Genomic DNA, 17,281 nt, shown 5'->3' with positions numbered 1-17,281 from the left:
ACCCTGTCCTTTCCCCTCTACCCTTGAATTTCACCCACTTTCTCAGGCCACAAACCCAGGGGGGTATGCTAAACAGTTGCATTGGTGGCCTCCGTGAACCAAGCCTCCAGGTATCCGTGCCCCTGTGTGTTGGAGAAGTGAGGTCATTTCTCAAGTTCACACACTTAGGAACAGCCTGGGCTGATATGCCATCCTGGTCTGTATGATCCCCCACCGCAGGGCTCTTTCTGCCATGTCAGCGGTTTGGGAGGAGGACAGTGGTGGTCGTGGGCTCCTGAGAAAGGGGAGGGCTCGGAGGGGCTCCCTTCACTTACTCCTTCTCCAAACATTCCCAGCTGTAGCCTTTGGACCCTGCCCTGGGCTGAGTGTTGGGGACTCAGAGATGAATCAGACCAGACTTTGCCCTCTGGGAGCTCCCATCTGGGGACAGGGAAAGCAGCAGAGGAGGTGAAGGGCATCGGAGGGGCTCAGGCAGGCTTTGGGGTTAGCTCAGGAAGGCGGCCTTCAAGCTGGGAGCTCTGCAGGAAGGCTTAACAGGGGATATGAGATTGGCTTGGGGGAGAGCCAAAAAATGGGGGTGGGGTTCAGTGGCCAAGCTGACTATTGTTCCCTGTGAATAACTGGAAGACTCAGCATGGGCCATTGTGTGTCCATGCCTGTGTGTGAGTGTGTGTGTGTGTGTGTGTGTGTGTGTGTGTGTGTAAGAGACCGAGGGAGCAGTACCACTGGGTGATGTGGAGGATAGATAAGAAAAAGGCCGAATGAAAATCAATGGATTTTACTGATGTGGAAACTAAAGCTCAGAGAGGCTGAGTCACTTGCCCCAGCTCACAGAGCCACTAGGTGATAAAGGCAGGACGGGAACCAGGCCTATCTTGCCACCACACAGAGCACGGTGTAGGAGCAGATGTCCATCTCCTCCAGGGCCTGTGGTTTATTCACAGTGTGACCTCAGCTAAGGCCACTCCTCTCATGGGCCTCGTGTCCTCATCAGCAAATTGAGGGAATTGGATACAGTTTCTTTCAGCACAAGGAAATACTTGTGCAGAAAGTACTTTTCCCAGGACCAAATAAACAGCCTTTGCCTCAATCTGGTACAGGATGGCTCTTGAGCCGGCAGCTCCCTCCAGGCCCAGCAACTGCTGTGCTAGCTGAAGCCAGGGAGCCCCAGGAATCCTCCAGTGTCGAATGGATCTGGGATTTCTCACCCAACAGTCCAACCTAGAGTTCCAGAAGCCCCTACAGCCCAGCTCCTTAGAAACCCAGGGCTCCGGCTGCACCTCTACGTACATCATCCTCCCAGCCCGGACCCCAGCTCACTGCCCCTCACTCCCCGGCGCAACTTCCAGACTTCCTGGGTTCTCTCCAGCCTCCGTGACACACTATCCTTTGGCCAAGGAGGGAAAGGGGAGAGACAACTCACTGGCCCCTTGTCTGACCTGTCCAGACAGATCTGACCAATCAGAGGGTCCGAGACAGCCTCAACTCCCACATCCTAATCCTGCTCATCCTCCACCATTCTGTTCCCTTCCACACTGACAGGTGCCCTTCTCGTTGGTTCCATTCCATTTATTCCATTCAGAATTCGCCCTGGGAAGGAGGGACATGGTAAGCAGAACTGGAGCTGATTACAGAAGGGAACTCTGGAGGGGAGATTCCCCCATTCTGCTGGAGTCTGGAACGACCTCCAGGACCCAGGTTCTGGGGTACCCAGAGGAGCCACTGGAACAGCTCAGGCTCTGTACAGAATGAACTCCGGGCTCTATCACTTACTAGTTGTGTGACCTTGAGCAAGCGTCTTCAATCTCTGAGGCTCTGTTCTCTTAGCTACAAAAATGGGGATTGGGGATCTATTCACTGAGATATTGTGAGTATCATATGGAATAAGGCACCGAATATACCTAACACACAACAGGTGGTCACGGTTAGCAGAAGTAATTTGTTTTCCTACTTATTCTCAGAGGCAGTGGCCTTGCCTCAGAGAGTCCTGGCCTCAGAATGGCTGAAGAGGCAGAGAGGGAAGAAGGGGTTAAAGTAATATAGCTATCGTCTATTTAGCACGTAACTGTGTTGTAAGCGCCCTCTTGTAATCACCGCATGAAGTTATTGCTACTTTCACCTTATAGATAACTTGTCTGAGACACATAGAAGTTCAATAACTTGGCCAAAGTCACACAGCTAGTAAGCGGCAGAATTGGGGCACAAATTCAGGCCCTCTGGCGCCAGAATTCACGTTCTGAATCACCATACTATCCTACCTCACATGAAACCCATTTTCAGATGAGAAATGCTGACGTTCATAGAGCTTAAATTCACACTGCGGCTGAACAGGTGTACATCTAGGACTCCGACTCAGATCCGGTCTCCGAAGTTCTGGCAATTTCCTCTGTTGCATGCTGCCCCCCAGTGGCCCCTATGGGAGAAACACACCAGAGGCAAGCTGCAGACTTGCCTGCAGCCTGATCCACAGGCCCCTGACCCCACTGCTCCTCCCATGCCCAAAGCTGCACATCTTACAGCTTCTAAATACCACTCTGAATGTCATCTACATCATGTACAACTGTGCTATTCCTTAGCCATCTCGCAAATCCTCAAATTCAACAAGTCTAACTCTAAGCTTATACTGTTACACCCCAAACTTGCCCTCCTCAGTCATCACCAGCCAGCCAGCAGCACAAGCCAGAACCCCAACCGTCTTGACACCTCCCTCTTCTTCCTAGTCTGTCACCAACCCAGGAACCTGAATGGTGGCTGAGGAAGGACATCAGAAAAGTAGACATCAAGTAGAGTAAAGCAACAGTGGTGGGAGTAGAAGGTCAGGACAATGGCCCCTGGTCATGGCCAAGAGCAAAACTGAGTTCTGGTTAGAAAGGCAGGCCTTTCTGCTTAGCAAGAAGCCCAAACACAGCTTTAAGGGCTGGGAGGAGATCACAGTAAGGAGCACGATACTGGGAGCCAGAAGGACTCAGTACTGCTCATAGTATGGCCTTGGGACTTTGATGAGCCTCAGTTTCCCCATCTGTAAAATGAATATGACAATGCCTACCTAGGGCTGTTGTAAGGATCAAATTTGAAAGTGTTTGCTTTGTAAACTGTAAAGGCAAGGACTTAGGAGAGGTTGGTTGTTAATTGGAAAATTCATTCCAGTAGACTTCTTTCCTTTGTTATACTGAATGCTGGACCCATAAGGTATATTGTTTTGTTTTCAAAGAGGGTCATCAATTTTTGCTTTTTTTAAATTATGGTGAAAGAAAATATATAAAAACCTAAAACTTTCCATTTTAACCACTTTTAAGTGTACAATTCGGTGGCATTAATTACATTCACACTGTTGTGCAACCATCACCATTATCTATTTCCAAAATTTTTCATCATCCCAAATAGACACTCTGTACCCATTAAGCAATAACTTCCCATGCCCCCTCCCTCCAGCCCCTGGTAACCTCTAATCTCTGTTTTTATACATTAATCTGTTCTAAATATTTAATGTAAGTGGAATCACAATATTTGTCCCTCTGTGTCTGGCTTATTTCACTTCGCATAATGTCTTCAAGAGTCATCTATGCTGTAGCATGTATCAGGACTTCATTCTTTTCAGATTTAATTTTAAGTAATCTCTACACCCAATGTGGGGCTCAAACTTACAGCTCCTAGATCAAGTCACATGCTCTACTTACTGAGCCATCCAGGTGCCTCCAGAACTTCATTCCTTATAGCTGAATAATATTCTATGGTATGTATACGCCATAATTCGTTTATTCATTCATCTCTTGATGGACGCTTGAATTGTTTCCACCTTCTGGCTATTGTGACTAATGCTCCAATGAACATTGGTCTATAAGTATTTTGAGTCTCTATTTTCAATCCTTGCAGGTATATACCTCATGTGTCATCAGGGGTTTTTTTTTATGTTTATTTATTTATTTATTTTGAGAGAGAGAGACAGAGAACAAGTGGAGAAGGGGCAGAGAGAGAGAGAAAGAGAGAGAGAATCCCAAGCGCTGTCAGCGTAGAGCCCGATGCAGGGCTGGATCCCACGAACTGTGAGATCATGACCTGAGCCCAAATCAAGAGTCGGACGCCTAAGCAACTGAGACACCCAGGCAACCAAAGTGTCATCAGTTTTCGATGGAGTTTTCCAATATGTACTGTAGCAGGAGGAAGGGCCCTTGAGAACAGGGCCCAGTGTGTTAAAGTGTGGCAGAAAGAGGTTCAGAGAAGAGAGGTTTCTGTGTGACTATGATGAGAATAACAGCTAACTTGTGCCTTTTGCAAAACACTCCACAAAACTCTAGAGGGGGAAATATTGTCATTGCCATTTCACAGAGGAGAAGGAAGCCAGTGGCTTCTCCAAGGCCACATAGCTGGTGAGGGCTCTGGGGGAAAGATCATATCTTCCTTCCTTCCTTTTCTTTTTCTTTCTTTTTAAAAAATTTTTTTTCAACGTTTATTTATTTTTGGGACAGAGAGAGACAGAGCATGAACGGGGGAGGGGCAGAGAGAGAGGGAGACACAGAATCGGAAACAGGCTCCAGGCTCTGAGCCATCAGCCCAGAGCCCGACGCGGGGCTCGAACTCACGGACCGCGAGATCGTGACCTGGCTGAAGTCGGACGCTTAACCGACTGCGCCACCCAGGCGACCCCTTTTCTTTTTCTTTCTAAGTAAAGAAAACAGTTCTGAGATGCTTCGGTCATCATGTTCTTACATATTAACCTATAGCATTTTAGGTAGCACAGATTTAGAATCTTGTAGTGCGGTTCTGCACTTTTACAACTAAACATGTTCTGGAAAAAACCAAAACTATGGAGACAGAAGAAAGATCAACGGGTGCCAAGGCCTGGGATTAAACCAAGACACTCACTACTGAGAGGTTTAGGGAAATTTGCGGGGGGGGGGGGTGATGGAACTGATCTGTATCTTGATTGTGTGGTGGTAGTTACGCAACTGTGTGTCTTTTTACTTATTTTATTTTATTTTTTTATCTTTTAAAATTTACACCCAAATTAGTTAGCATATAGTGCAACAATGATTTCAGGAGTAGACTCCTTAGTGCCCCTTGCCCATTTAGCCCATCCCCCCTCCCACAACCCCTCCAGTAACCCTCTGTTTGTTCTCCATCTTTAAGAGTCTCTTCTGTTTTGTCCCCCTCCCTGTTTTTATATTAGTTTTGTTTCTCTTCCCTTATGTCCATCTGTTTTGTCTCTTAAAGTCCTCATATGAGTGAAGCCATATGATTTTTGTCTTTCTCTGACTGACTAATTTCACTTAGCATAATACCCTCCAGTTCCATCCATGTAGTTGCAAATGGCAAGATTTCATTCTGATTGCCGAGTAATACTCCATTGTATATACATACCACATCTTCTTTATCCGTTCATCCATCGATGGACGTTTGGGCTCTTTCCATACTTTAGCTATTGTTGATAGTGCTGCTATAAACATGGGGGTGCACGTGTCCCTTTGAAACAGCACACCCGTGTCCCTTGGATAAATGCCTAGTAGTGCAATTGCTGGGTCGTAGGGTAGTTCTATTTTTAGTTTTTTGAGGAACCTCCATACTGTTTTCCAGAGTGGCTGCACCAGCTTGCATTCCCACTGTATGTCTTTTTAAAGACTCACCAAACTGTACCCTAAAAAGACAAATTTTACTGTATGTAAATTATACCATAACCTTTAAAAAAATTTTTTTAATGTTTATTTATTTTTGAGAGAGAGAGAGAGAGACAGAGCGTGAGCAGGGGAGGAGCAGAGAGAGGGAGACACAGAATCTGAAGCAGGCTCCAGGCTCTGAGCTGTCAGCACAGAGCCTGACAAGGGGCTCAAACTCACAAACGGTGAGATCATGACCTGAGCCGAACTCGGTCACTTAACCAACTGAGCCACCCAGGTGCCCCAAATTATACCATAACCTTTGAAAAAAAGAATGAAAAAGTGAATGGAGGAAAAACTAAGATTCTAGTCTCACATTTTTGTTACCTTGAGAACCTTGCAAGGGACAACACCCTTGATTATTTAGAGCATAAATTTCTATTTTTTCATTCATTCATGATAAAGCGAAAGCACTTAAACCTATCATCCAACCCGAGAACTAGAACATCACTAAAAATTAAACCTACTTATGGGTTCACCCCATCCCACCCTCAGGTAATCACTATTCTGAATTTTATGTTCTTCATTCTCTTGTTCTTTGTTTTGTTTTGTTTTTAAATAGTTTTTTCACACATAAATTAGGCTGGGCCTTACGAATTTGCCATTTTTATAGGTCAAAACAGGTCACAACCCTGCAATTTCATAGGGGTTCAAGCCAATATTATACCTAACCATAGTAGTTCTGGTTGTATTTGAATTTTATAAAAAAGATACCTTTCCATCTCTACTCTTCTGGAACTCGCATTTTTTTAAGTTTATTTTATTTTTTTTAAGTTTACTTATTTATTTTGAAAGAAAAAAGCACAAGCAGGGTAGGGACAGAGAGAGAGAGAGAGAGAGAGAGAGAGAGAGAGAGAGAGAGAGAGAGAGAATTACAAGCAGGCTCTGCACAGTCAGCACAGAGCCCCACGTGGGGCTCCGAGATCATGACCTGAGCCAAAGTCAGATGCTTAACTGACTTAGTCACCCAGGCACCCCTATTTTGTTTTTCAGTAATTTCTACAACCAATGTGAGGCTGGAACTCACAACTCCAAGATCAAGAGTCACATGCTCTTCCGACTGAGCCAGACCCCGAGGAACCTGCATTTTTGCACTCAGTATCATCTCAGCGTGATCCAGCCACCTTGTTGTCTTTCATTCATTTGCTACTGTTGTGTAATTATTCCACATTTCTTTCTCTCCCGTCAATGGCATTTGAGCATTTTCGGTTTGGCAATACTGTGAACAGCATTTCTACTACCATTCGTATACATGCCTCCTGGCATATGTGTGCAATTCTTGTGGTTGCATCCCAGGAATGGACTTGCTGGGTCTTAGGATACACAGATGTTCAGCTGTACACAACGTGACTCACTTTCTGGGCTCCAAATGAGGCTACAACGTGCCACCTGCCCCCAGGTGAGAATGTGGACAAGATGTGGTGGGGAAGAGTTGTTCTGGAAGGTTTCTGGAATTGAATTCTTCCGGAATTGAGCACCTACTGTGTGCACGTGTGTGATGGTGCCCTGAGAGGTGATAGGAAAGGAAACCCCCCGGTTGCTGTGGGAATCATCTTCCAAGGAGTATTCCATCCTGGCTGGACAAGGGGAGGGCTTGGAACTCAAGCAGGGCAGACAAAGGGCTCTCTCCTAGTTGGCAGTATCTCCATCCGGGGTTGGGAGGTTGTGTATCTGGTACCTCTGGAGCGGAAGAGGCCTAGGCCGTGCTGAATTCCTCCCATTTACCAATCCTTACCCCAAAGATCTCTCCCCCTATCGTTTATCTCACTTTGCATCCATTATCTTTTTTAATTCTCCCAGTGAGAGAGAGGTACTATTAACTCCACAGATGAGGCTCAGAGGAGGGAAGTGCCTTGCCCAAAGTCACATGATTTTCCCAACTGCCTGAACAAATCATTTTCCCTTCCTCAGCCTCAGTTTCCTCATCTGTAGAATGAGAATGAGAACACCTGACCCGCCTCGCAGACTAGGGGGAGGATTAAATACTACTATGCAAGCCTGAGTCCTGGAGATGCTTCGTGAAAGTCACTTGTTTATTCGTGCTATTGTTATTATTAGGTTGTTATTAAGGGGAGCAGGAACCCAGGATAGTCTGAGCCCTGACTTCTCGGCACCCAATGATGTTGCCTCTTGCAGGGACTCCATGAGATGGGGTAATCATGGCCCATTTTGGTGACCTCTGCTGCTCTGTCATGTGTCCTTCAGGACTGCACAGCCCAGCCCCCTCCTCCACACTGCTGGGAGGCCCCAGGGTAGAGGTAGTCGTCCTCCCCTACAGATTCCCCCAAATAGAGGTGAACTGACCAGCGAGCGGATGACGCACACCCCCTATTCTACCTCAGGGCAAAGGAAGACACCGGAGCCCAGCGGTTCACTGGCTTGAGAATATCTGCTGCGCACCTAGTATGTGCCAGGTCCTGCTCTGGGCACCAGGGGCATTGGGAAACAAGACCAGCCTCTGTCCTCAAGTCAGAAAAGGAGGAGACAGAGGACAAAACTGTGCTGAGTACTCTGCTAACGAAGTACTGAGACCTGTTCTATGTAACAGAAAACCAGACAGGCCAAGGGCACCCCCCTCCCCACCCCCCCGCGGAAGGCATCCCAGGGGATATGACCTTCAAGCTGGGCCTTTAAGGACCGGCCAGCGCTCCCCAGGTGCTCAGAGCCTCCTGGGACACCTGCCCGTTTAACAGGAGAGGAGACTGAGCCTCGGCGTCGGTCCACCCTACCCGCCTCCTTTAACCAGACCAGGCCGAGCACCGGCTCGGAGTCCGTAGGCCTCGCGCCCAAGCCGGGCCGCCGGTGCCCGCCCCGCACCCAGGGCGGGGCCTTGGCCCAGGTGCGCGGCGGCGGCGCTTCGCGGAGGCAGGAAGTGTGTCCCCAGCGGCGGCCCGTGCAGCGCTCCCGCGAGACGCTCACCTGCGCCCCAGGTGAGCGGCGAGGGGGGCGGGGGGAGGGGCCGGCCGGAGGCGGCTCACCTGGCGGGACAGGTAAGCCCCGCGCGGGCCCGTGGGGGCGCGGGCCGGGGTGGCGCCGGTGCGGAGAGACCCCCCCCCCCGCCCGAGGCTACACCTGGGCGGGGGAGGGTCCCGGGGCCGCTTCCTCGGGCACCACCCTCCCACTTCCGGGGTGCGCGGGCCGGGGAGCGGCCTGAGCGGGCGTCTGGGCTGGGCGGCCAGAATGGGGGTGGGGGGGCCGCGGTCGCCCTCAGGGCTGAGCTGGCTGGGTCGGGGGTCTCTGCTCGCCCCGGGAGGGGTGGCAGTGTCGGGAGGGGGGAGGGGGGCGTGCACACCCGGAGGAACCGTGTCAGGGCGGGAGAGGGGCTGCGTCTGCCCGCGGGCGGAGGGCCCCTGCAGCTGGAGAGCGTGGAGCTCGCCCCGAGGGCCCCGGCTGGTGCAGAGGCTGTGCCAATCGGAGGGGCAGTGCCCGGGTCTGGTTCTCCCTTGCCCCGGGACTGGGTGCCCCGGATGCCGGATTCGTGGGCTGAGCCTTTGGGGCAGGAAATAGAAGGTGCGGGGACGCCGGGGGCGAGAGCCGAAGGCTGTTTCCCGAGCAGGGTTGGGGTGCCCGTCTCCGCTGGGTGTGCAAGACTAGGCTGGGTACGGGGGTGAGGCCTGTCCTGGGGACCTTGGGCGGAGGGGGGTGGTACAGAGACCGACCCCTGTGTGTGTATGTGTGATCTCAGGGACTAGGGGAGGAGAGAGCATCAATGAGAAGTTTGGGGAGGGCGGGCCCCTGCAGTGACTTGGGGCGCCCGGCGACCGAGCCCCTCCCACGTGCCAGGCACCACACTAAGAAACCCGCACGAAATAACTCATTTAAACCTCACAGTGGCCCAGGAAGATACTCATCTCTCCCTAATTAAAGATGAGAAAACTGAGGCCAAGAGGCTTGTCCCAGGCCACAACAGGAGCAGGGGCCCTCCCCTCACTAAACCAAACGACCAGTGTTCTTAGGGTTTCGGATGTGAGGGCAGCAGCAGCCAGCGGAAGATAGAGCCTGGAGGAAATGGGCTAAGTTGGACTTCAGAAGGGTTCTGGACCTAGAGGGGTGGGGAAAACTGAAACAAGCCACTGCCCTTAGTACCCTCCCCACCCCCACCCTCCAACCCCCCCCCCCCCACCTCCATCTCACCCACATTCCAGGTATGTGGCACAAAACAAAGTACATGGGCTCCAGTGTCTGGTAGAGCACAATACAAATCCTGTGCCATCCCTTTCCAGCTGGGTGTCTCTGGGCAAGTCACTTCGAGCTTCAGCTTCCTGATCTGTAAAATATAACATTTACAGAACAATTGTTGAGTGTTAGGTAAAGTGAAAGCCCTCTTGGGCTGGAGACTATTTCTGGCCCGTTCACTGCTGTTTCTCCAGCATTTAGCACAGTGCTGGGCACATGGTAGGTGCTCAATAAATATTTGGTGGGATGGATTTATTTTTTTTTTAATTTTTATTTTTTAATGTTTATTTTTGAAAGAGTATGAGAGTGTGAGCAGGGAAGGGGCAGAGAGAGGGGCGGACAGAGGATCTGAAGCAGGCTCCGTGCTGACAGCAGAGAGCCCGATGCTGGGCTTGAAATCGAACCATGAGATCATGACCTGAGCCAAAGTCGGAAGCTTAACTGACTGAGCCACCCAGGTGCCCCTGGTGGGTGAATTTAATGAATAGTAGCAAATCCTAAAGCCTTGGAGGTAGAGAAGGAGTGATCCAGACCCTCATCAGTAACCCCTTGAAGGTTTTACATACCCCAGAGCTCAGTGTGGTTGAAACAGTGTAGACGCACCCATCCTCCTCATCCAAGGCCTGAGCCTGGAAGGCTGAGGGCTCCCTATGTGGTCCCTCCGTGGGTATAGGCTTGTCCATGGAGCTGGCAGCTGGCCACTTTGCCCCTTTCCCTCCCAAGTAACAGATAGGATGAGGTATTGAGTAAGACTCTGGGCCAGGCTGCTTGGGTAAAAGTAGATGTGTGGTTTGGATAACTTATTTAACCTATCTGGACCTCTAGGTATATAGTATATAATAATAATAATAATAATAATAATAATAATAATACCAACAACAAATAGGGTTGTGAAAATTGGTTTAATACATTTACAGTACATAGAACAATGTAAGCCATCAATAACTAACTCATTCACTAGAATGCAGACTCCTGACTGAGGTTAGGGAATTTTTGCCTGTTTTATCCACCAAAATTTAGAACAGTGTCTGGCATTCAGTAGGCCTTCACTAAATATTTGTTAATTGAGTGACTGAATGAATCCATACCCCCAGCCCCACATTGCTCAAACCAAGGCAAAGGTTTTTAACCACTTGCCTGTCTGGGTTGTGAGGGACTTTCAAGTCATCTATTAGTCTCTGTCTGTACCCCCTTCCCTGAGACTGCTGCTACCCCTATTCTGGTCAGCCTAGAGCTTGAAGTCCTTTTTCTTTCTGCCCCATGGTCCTGATTCTACTCTAAGGCCACACAGAATGTGTCAGTCCCCTGAAGCACTTACTGTATCTGACCCTGTTCTGACACTGAGGCAGAAAGGAGTCAGACACAGTCCCTGCCCCTTGGGGTCATACAGGCTTAACCTCAAACAATGGGTTCAAGGCTGACCCAGCTGACAGAGCCCAGCAGAAAGCTGTAGGAAGACAGGTTCCCATCCCACTTGGGGATATGGAGGCTCCTTAGAGAAGGAGTGCAGAATGGGGCCGGGGAAGTGGATTGAATAATTACAAGAATAAAGAATTCCTGTATCCTCTTACCTAGCCACCATGGCTGACGTTCCCTCCCTCCCTTTCTCTCTCGAGACACATGAACCTTCGGATTTTCTTGGGAACCTTTTGAGATTAGGTTACCAACATCGTGCTCCTTTACCCCTTAGTGCTTCAGTGTATGTTTCTTAAGAGCATTATCTTATATAACCATAGTTATCAACTCCAGGAAATTTAACATTGGCATGATACTATTCAATAATATACAGTCTACTTATAAATTTTACCACTTATCCACATTACCCAGTTTCCAATTTTTCCTCTTGATCAATCCAGGATCACACATTGCATTTAGTTGTCATGCCCTTAAGTTGGGCTTGTCTGATGTTTCCTCCTGATTATATTCAGGTTATGTTTTTTTGGCAGAAATACTTAAGTAATGTCATATCCTTCTTAGTGCAGAGTATCAGGAGGCACATGATGTCAGTTCATCCCATTATCGGTGATGTTAATTTTGATCATTTGATTAAAGTGGTGTCTGCCAGGTTTCTCCAGATTGCTAAAATTCTCCCTGGCTGCAGTAAGTAGAAAGAAATGGAAGTGGCCAGAATGGGAGTCTCAACAGTACCTGGGTGACAGATGACCATGGCCCTGATTAGAGAGGTGGCATTTATTTGTCCAAAGCACATTGTCTGTTAGAGCCAGAACTGGGACTAGAATACAGATATCCTGATGTTCAGTCCCAAATTCCTCACATACCACCAGTTCTACGACCTCGGTGCCATTAAATCAGGGAGAAAAAGATAAAGGATCAATGTCACAGAAAATCCAGTTTATTACTTGGAAACCCCTACATGTAATCAAGAACCTTCCCAAACATATCACTACATAATGTTCCCTAACTCCCCGAGGCATAGTTATTCGCTCCAATAATGCCTCATATATCCTACATGTTCCATCTTAGGATCTTTTAAGCATCTGTTTTCCCTACAAAACCATGAGTGAATCACAAGAACAGGGTCTGTAGTTTATTCATCCTTGGTTTTACAGTGCCTTAACATAGGGCCAGCCTCAGTGTTTGTGGAATGAATGAAGTTTTTGCTCTGAGTTTGCTAGCAACCAAGTCAGAAAGGGAAAGAAGGTGTGTTTTGTGGCTTTCTTGTCTAATCAAAGGAAGCAAAAGAGGGCTTGGTGTTAAATATTGCTAGGAGAGCAAATCTGAGCCAGATTGAAATATTGACGTGGGGACTGTTACAGCCCCATGTCTGATTGAAGGAAGAGGGGAAAGGGAAGGTAGTAATGCTCAGGTTCTGTAGCAGGTCACATGGAAAGGCATTTGTTGAGTAGCCTCAGAGACTCTGTGCTGGGTAGGCTTACCAACAGTGGGAATAAACTGGGGGAGACCATTCCCTAGAAAGTGATACCTCAGGGGATTTTTCTTTTTATGTGGTAAAATATACATAACATAAAATTTACCTTTTTTAAAAAAAATGTTTATTTTTGAGAGAGAGAGCACACGCATGCATGGACGAAGGGGGAGAGGGAGAGGGGGCAAAGGATCCAAAGTTGGCTCCACACTGACAGCAGAGAGCCCAACACAGGGCTCGAACTCACAAGCTGTGAGATCATGACCTGAGCTGAAGTCAGACAACCACTTAACCGACTGAGCCACCCAGGCACCCCTAAAATTTGCCATTTAATCATACAATTCTGTGACATCAAACACATTCACATTGTTGTGTAACCATCACTGCCGTCCATCTCCAGAACTTTTTCATCTTCCCAAAGTGGAACTCTACCCATTAAACACTAACTTCCCCTTTTCCCCTGCCTCCAGCCCCTGGCAACCACCATTTTACTTTCTGTCTCTAAGAATTTGACTATTCTAGATATTTCGTGTAAGTGGGACCATACGATATCTGTCCTTTGGGTCAGGTTTATTTCACTTGTCTCAAAGCTTATCTATGTTGTAGCCCGTATCAATTTCATTCCTTTTTAGGGCTGAATAATATTCCATTGTATGTATACATCATGTTTTGCTTATTTATCCATCTATCAATGGCCATTTGGATTGTTTCCACTTTTTGCCTATTGCAAATAATGCTGTATGTACATTGGAATACAAATACCTGTTTAAGTCCCTGTTTTCAGTCCTTTTGGGTGTATACCTAGAACTGGAATTGCTAGATCATAGGGCAGTTCTGTGTTTGATTTTTGGAGGAGCTGCCACAGTTTTCCACAGCAGCTGCACCATTCTACAAACATTCCCACTTCACATCTTCAATGCCTGTCATCCTCTGGTTTTTCAATAGTAGCCATCCCAATGGGCATGACGTCCCAGGAGATTTTGACATATAGGTTAGACCAGAGACAGAACTTCCTCTTGGGGAGGGAGGGATACTAGGTGAGGGTTCATGGGCATAACTGCACCCTTGATCCTGACTCCTTTCTGGCCTCTCCTCTACAGGTGCCTGGCTGCAACAAATCATGCAATGAGCCATGCCCCGCCCCGGACACCCCCGCCCATCATCTGGGCCCCCACGCCTGGGACCCTGGGAGCGGCCAACAGAGCTATGCCTGGAGACTTTTGATGAGCCATCCCAACCCCCACCAAGCCGCCGCACCCGCAGGCCAGACCCCAAGGACCCTGGCCACCATGGGCCTGAGAGCCTTACCTTCATTTCCGGCTCTGCTGAGGCTGCTGCTGAGCCCCCGGCCTGTTGCCTGCTCTGGCGACCCTGGGTGTGGGACTGGTGCCGGGCTGCCTTCTGCTTCCGCCGATGCCGGAATTGCCTCCAGCGTTGCGGGGCTTGCGTGCGGGGTGGCAGCCCCTGCTTGTCTGCTGGGGACTCCCCTGAGAGGGCTACTGACACCAACTGGTCCAAAGAACACAATGGAGTGCCCCCCAGTCCCGACCGTGCACCTCCTGGTCAGCGGGATGGCCAACGGCTCAAGTCAACCATGGGTAGCAGTTTCAGCTACCCTGACGTCAAGCTCAAAGGCATCCCTGTATATCCCTACCGCAGTGCCACCTCCCCAGCCCCTGATGCGGACTCCTGCTGCAAGGAGCCACTGGCCGAGCCCCCACCCATGCGGCACAGCCTGCCTAGCACCCTTGCCAGTAGCCCCCGTGGCTCTGAAGAGTACTACTCCTTCCACGAGTCGGACCTGGATCTGCCCGAGATAGGAAGCGGCTCCATGTCCAGCCGAGAGATTGATGTGCTCATCTTCAAGAAGCTGACAGAGCTGTTCAGTGTGCACCAGATCGACGAGCTGGCCAAGTGCACATCAGACACTGTGTTCCTGGAGAAGACCAGTAAAATCTCGGACCTTATCAGCAGCATCACCCAGGACTACCACCTGGATGAGCAGGATGCCGAGGGCCGCCTGGTTCGTGGTATCATTCGCATCAGTACCCGCAAAAGCCGCACCCGCCCGCAGACCACAGAGGGGCGCTCCACACGGGGTGCTGCCCCTGCTGCCGCCCCTGACAGTGGCCATGAGACCATGGTGGGCTCAGGGCTCAGCCAGGATGGTAGGTGGAGCTCCACACGGCTGAGGGGCAGAGCAGAGGAGGTGCTGACCAAGGGAGGGCTGCGCTGGGGTCTGGGGCCACTGTGGGTCCACCCTTCAGCCAGTCGCTGCTCTTCCTCCTTTTCCTTCCTTTTCTGAACTCCTCTGCATCCCCTAAGAGGCTCCTTCTGTCCCCTGCTACCACCTGCCAGAGTAACTTGCAGGCCTAACCTGGTTAAGAGGACCCAGGAGCCCATTATGAATTTGGACCTTTGCCCTAACCAAAACCCCTACCCACCCACCACCGCACAGATGCGTGTGTACATGCACACACACTGCCTGTGTCTTTGTTTTAAACACGGTTTCTCTGACCCAGCCAAGGGGTAGGTGATCCCTCCTTCATCGGGCTGGGAGCTGGTGGGGGCTAGGGTTAAAAGGATGTGATAATGACTACTGCCCCCTCCTGTTCCCTCCCTAGAACTCACAGTGCAGATCTCCCAGGAGACCACTGCAGATGCCATCGCCAGGAAGCTGAGGCCTTATGGAGCCCCAGGTTTGGTCCTGACCTGACTAGTACAGAGGACACTGCCCTACAGTCCCCTCTGGCATCCCCCCTCCATTCTCCCCTCTCAGCTTCCTCCTGGGGTGGGTGGGCATGGGATCAGAAAGGGACCAGAAGCCCGAGCAGCCAGACCCCATCCCAATCCTGCAGGCTGGCTTAAAGGGTTCACTTGGGAGACATTCAGGGGGCTGTCCCTGAACGCAGGGTTCAGAAGCTGCATCTAAGCCCATATTACTGGGGAGGACAGTGAAGGGGCGGGGGGGGGGGGGAGGGGTGCTATCCACTGGTGCTGAAAAGGCACTCTACCCTGTGTGCTACTGTTTTGTTGGTCTTCACCAGCCCCCGGGAGTGAGGTCATTACCCATTTACAGACAGCAAGGCTGGGGCTCAGAGAGGTCAAGAAGCCGAGTGGGTCACCCAGCCAGGATCAGACTGACCCAAGCTCAAGTCCTACTCTGCTCCTTCCCAGCAGGCTTTTCCCTGTCCCTGGGACCTAGATGAGCTCCTTCCCCTCTCTGAACCTGTTTCCTCTTCCCTTCTCAGGATACCCAGCCAGCCACGACTCATCCTTCCAGGGCACAGACACAGATTCATCAGGAGCACCACTGCTCCAGGTGTACTGCTAACCCCAACCAGGCCCAGTGGTGGCAACCCCTTCTAGGAGTATAGCCCACAGCATGAAGAGGGGAAGCAGGACCCCCTTTGGAGGAAGCTGGACCATGAGACCAGAAGCAGTGGCCACCGTGGCTCCTCCTGCCTCAGCTGACTGGTTCCTGGACCATGTGCATTTCACTGGGCCACTGTGCCCATATCCCCCTGGATCCCCTGCTGGCCTGACCCCTGCCTGGGCCTGCTCCTTTCTGCCCCTGGTCTTCAGGCAGCCTCGGTCATGGAAAGCAAAGACTTCGAAATTACCTTCTGGGATTGAATCCTATCTCTATCCCCTTAACATATACCCCATAACCAAACATGCCAACCTCCCTCTCCCCGTGATGGGGAGGGAGAGGGTGACAGCTCAAAGAAGCTTATTTTAATGGATTGGGTTAGGGAGCAGGCAGGGCCTGTCTGGAATTCTGTGGGCCGTGCCCACTCCACATTATGTTCTATTGTTTCTTGGCTGATGGTGTTCTGGATGCTAACACAACCACAGTTGCAAGGACAAAGGTAACAGAAGACGGCCTGGTCATCTCAGCAGATACTGTCCTTTCTGTTCAATCTGCTTGGCCGCTGCACAAGAGACATGATAGGGTGCCCAGCCTGCCTCAGTGTTGTGGGGCAGTCATAAGGCTAAAATGATACCAAGAATGTCTACCTGTCAGGTTTCCCCAATAAAGAAGCAGTTTCTGTACCTAAGGAAGGTCTAACAAGTGCTTTGTCATTGTTAAGGGATTCTTAGGTAGCCCCCCCCCCCCCCCCCCGCCTGCTGCCCCAGTTCACTGCCCATCCCTGCAGTTTCCCCAAATCCCTGAGGATGGGTCAGCCCCCACCCAACCTCCAACTTGCAGTTCAGCTCCCTCTACCTCTCCCTGGTTCTGACAGCACTGTGGTCCACTGGGATCTTCTGGACCTTCCCAACAACCCTGGAATGGGGTCATCCTTTCATGGACCAAGAGGCTGGGGCTCAGAGGGTTCAAGGAACTTGGCCACATGACTAGTAACTGTGGCTCTCAACCTGGAAGCTGGCCTCTTGGCAGTTTTGCCCCAAAGTTAGCAAGCTGACCTGCTTGGGGTAGAAGTAGGGTCCCCTTGTTTGGACATCAGAGCCCAGCTGGGTCCAGAAGGATCCTACTTAACTACTCCTCACACACAGGAGTGTCTTAGTCCTCTCAGCAATGAGGAGAAAGCAGACCCACCAGCCC

At 50.2% G+C, this 17,281-nt stretch overlaps 1 protein-coding gene across 2 annotated transcripts; it reads left to right on the top strand.

Annotated features, from left to right (window-relative positions):
* Positions 1-8,458: 8,458 nt before the first annotated feature.
* On the top strand, positions 8,459-16,775 carry KDF1 (keratinocyte differentiation factor 1). 2 transcript variants are annotated; one of them, XM_045476221.1, is made up of 4 exons: positions 8,459-8,581; positions 13,815-14,882; positions 15,339-15,413; positions 15,966-16,775. In XM_045476221.1, the coding sequence occupies exons 2-4, from the start codon at positions 13,847-13,849 to the stop codon at positions 16,046-16,048; spliced, it is 1,194 nt and encodes a 397-aa protein (XP_045332177.1). In that variant the 5' UTR covers positions 8,459-8,581; positions 13,815-13,846; the 3' UTR covers positions 16,049-16,775. The 2 variants fall into 2 exon arrangements, with proteins under 2 accessions (XP_045332177.1, XP_045332178.1); XM_045476222.1 differs by having other exon boundaries at positions 8,532-8,641.
* The last annotated feature ends 506 nt before the right edge of the window (positions 16,776-17,281 follow it).

This window comes from Leopardus geoffroyi, chromosome C1 (genome assembly GCF_018350155.1).
Source record: "Leopardus geoffroyi isolate Oge1 chromosome C1, O.geoffroyi_Oge1_pat1.0, whole genome shotgun sequence".
In the NCBI taxonomy this organism is placed as follows: Eukaryota; Metazoa; Chordata; class Mammalia; order Carnivora; family Felidae; genus Leopardus; species Leopardus geoffroyi.
This window is presented reverse-complemented; position numbering and strand designations above follow the sequence as displayed.

Coding starts and splice junctions, on each gene's coding strand:
- KDF1 (XM_045476221.1), top strand. CDS start 13,847: ATGCCCCGCCCCGGACACCCCCGCCCATCATCTGGGCCCCCACGCCTG. Junction 14,883..15,338: donor CTCAGGGCTCAGCCAGGATG/GTAGGTGGAGCT, acceptor TTCCCTCCCTAG/AACTCACAGTGCAGATCTCC. Junction 15,414..15,965: donor GAGGCCTTATGGAGCCCCAG/GTTTGGTCCTGA, acceptor TTCCCTTCTCAG/GATACCCAGCCAGCCACGAC.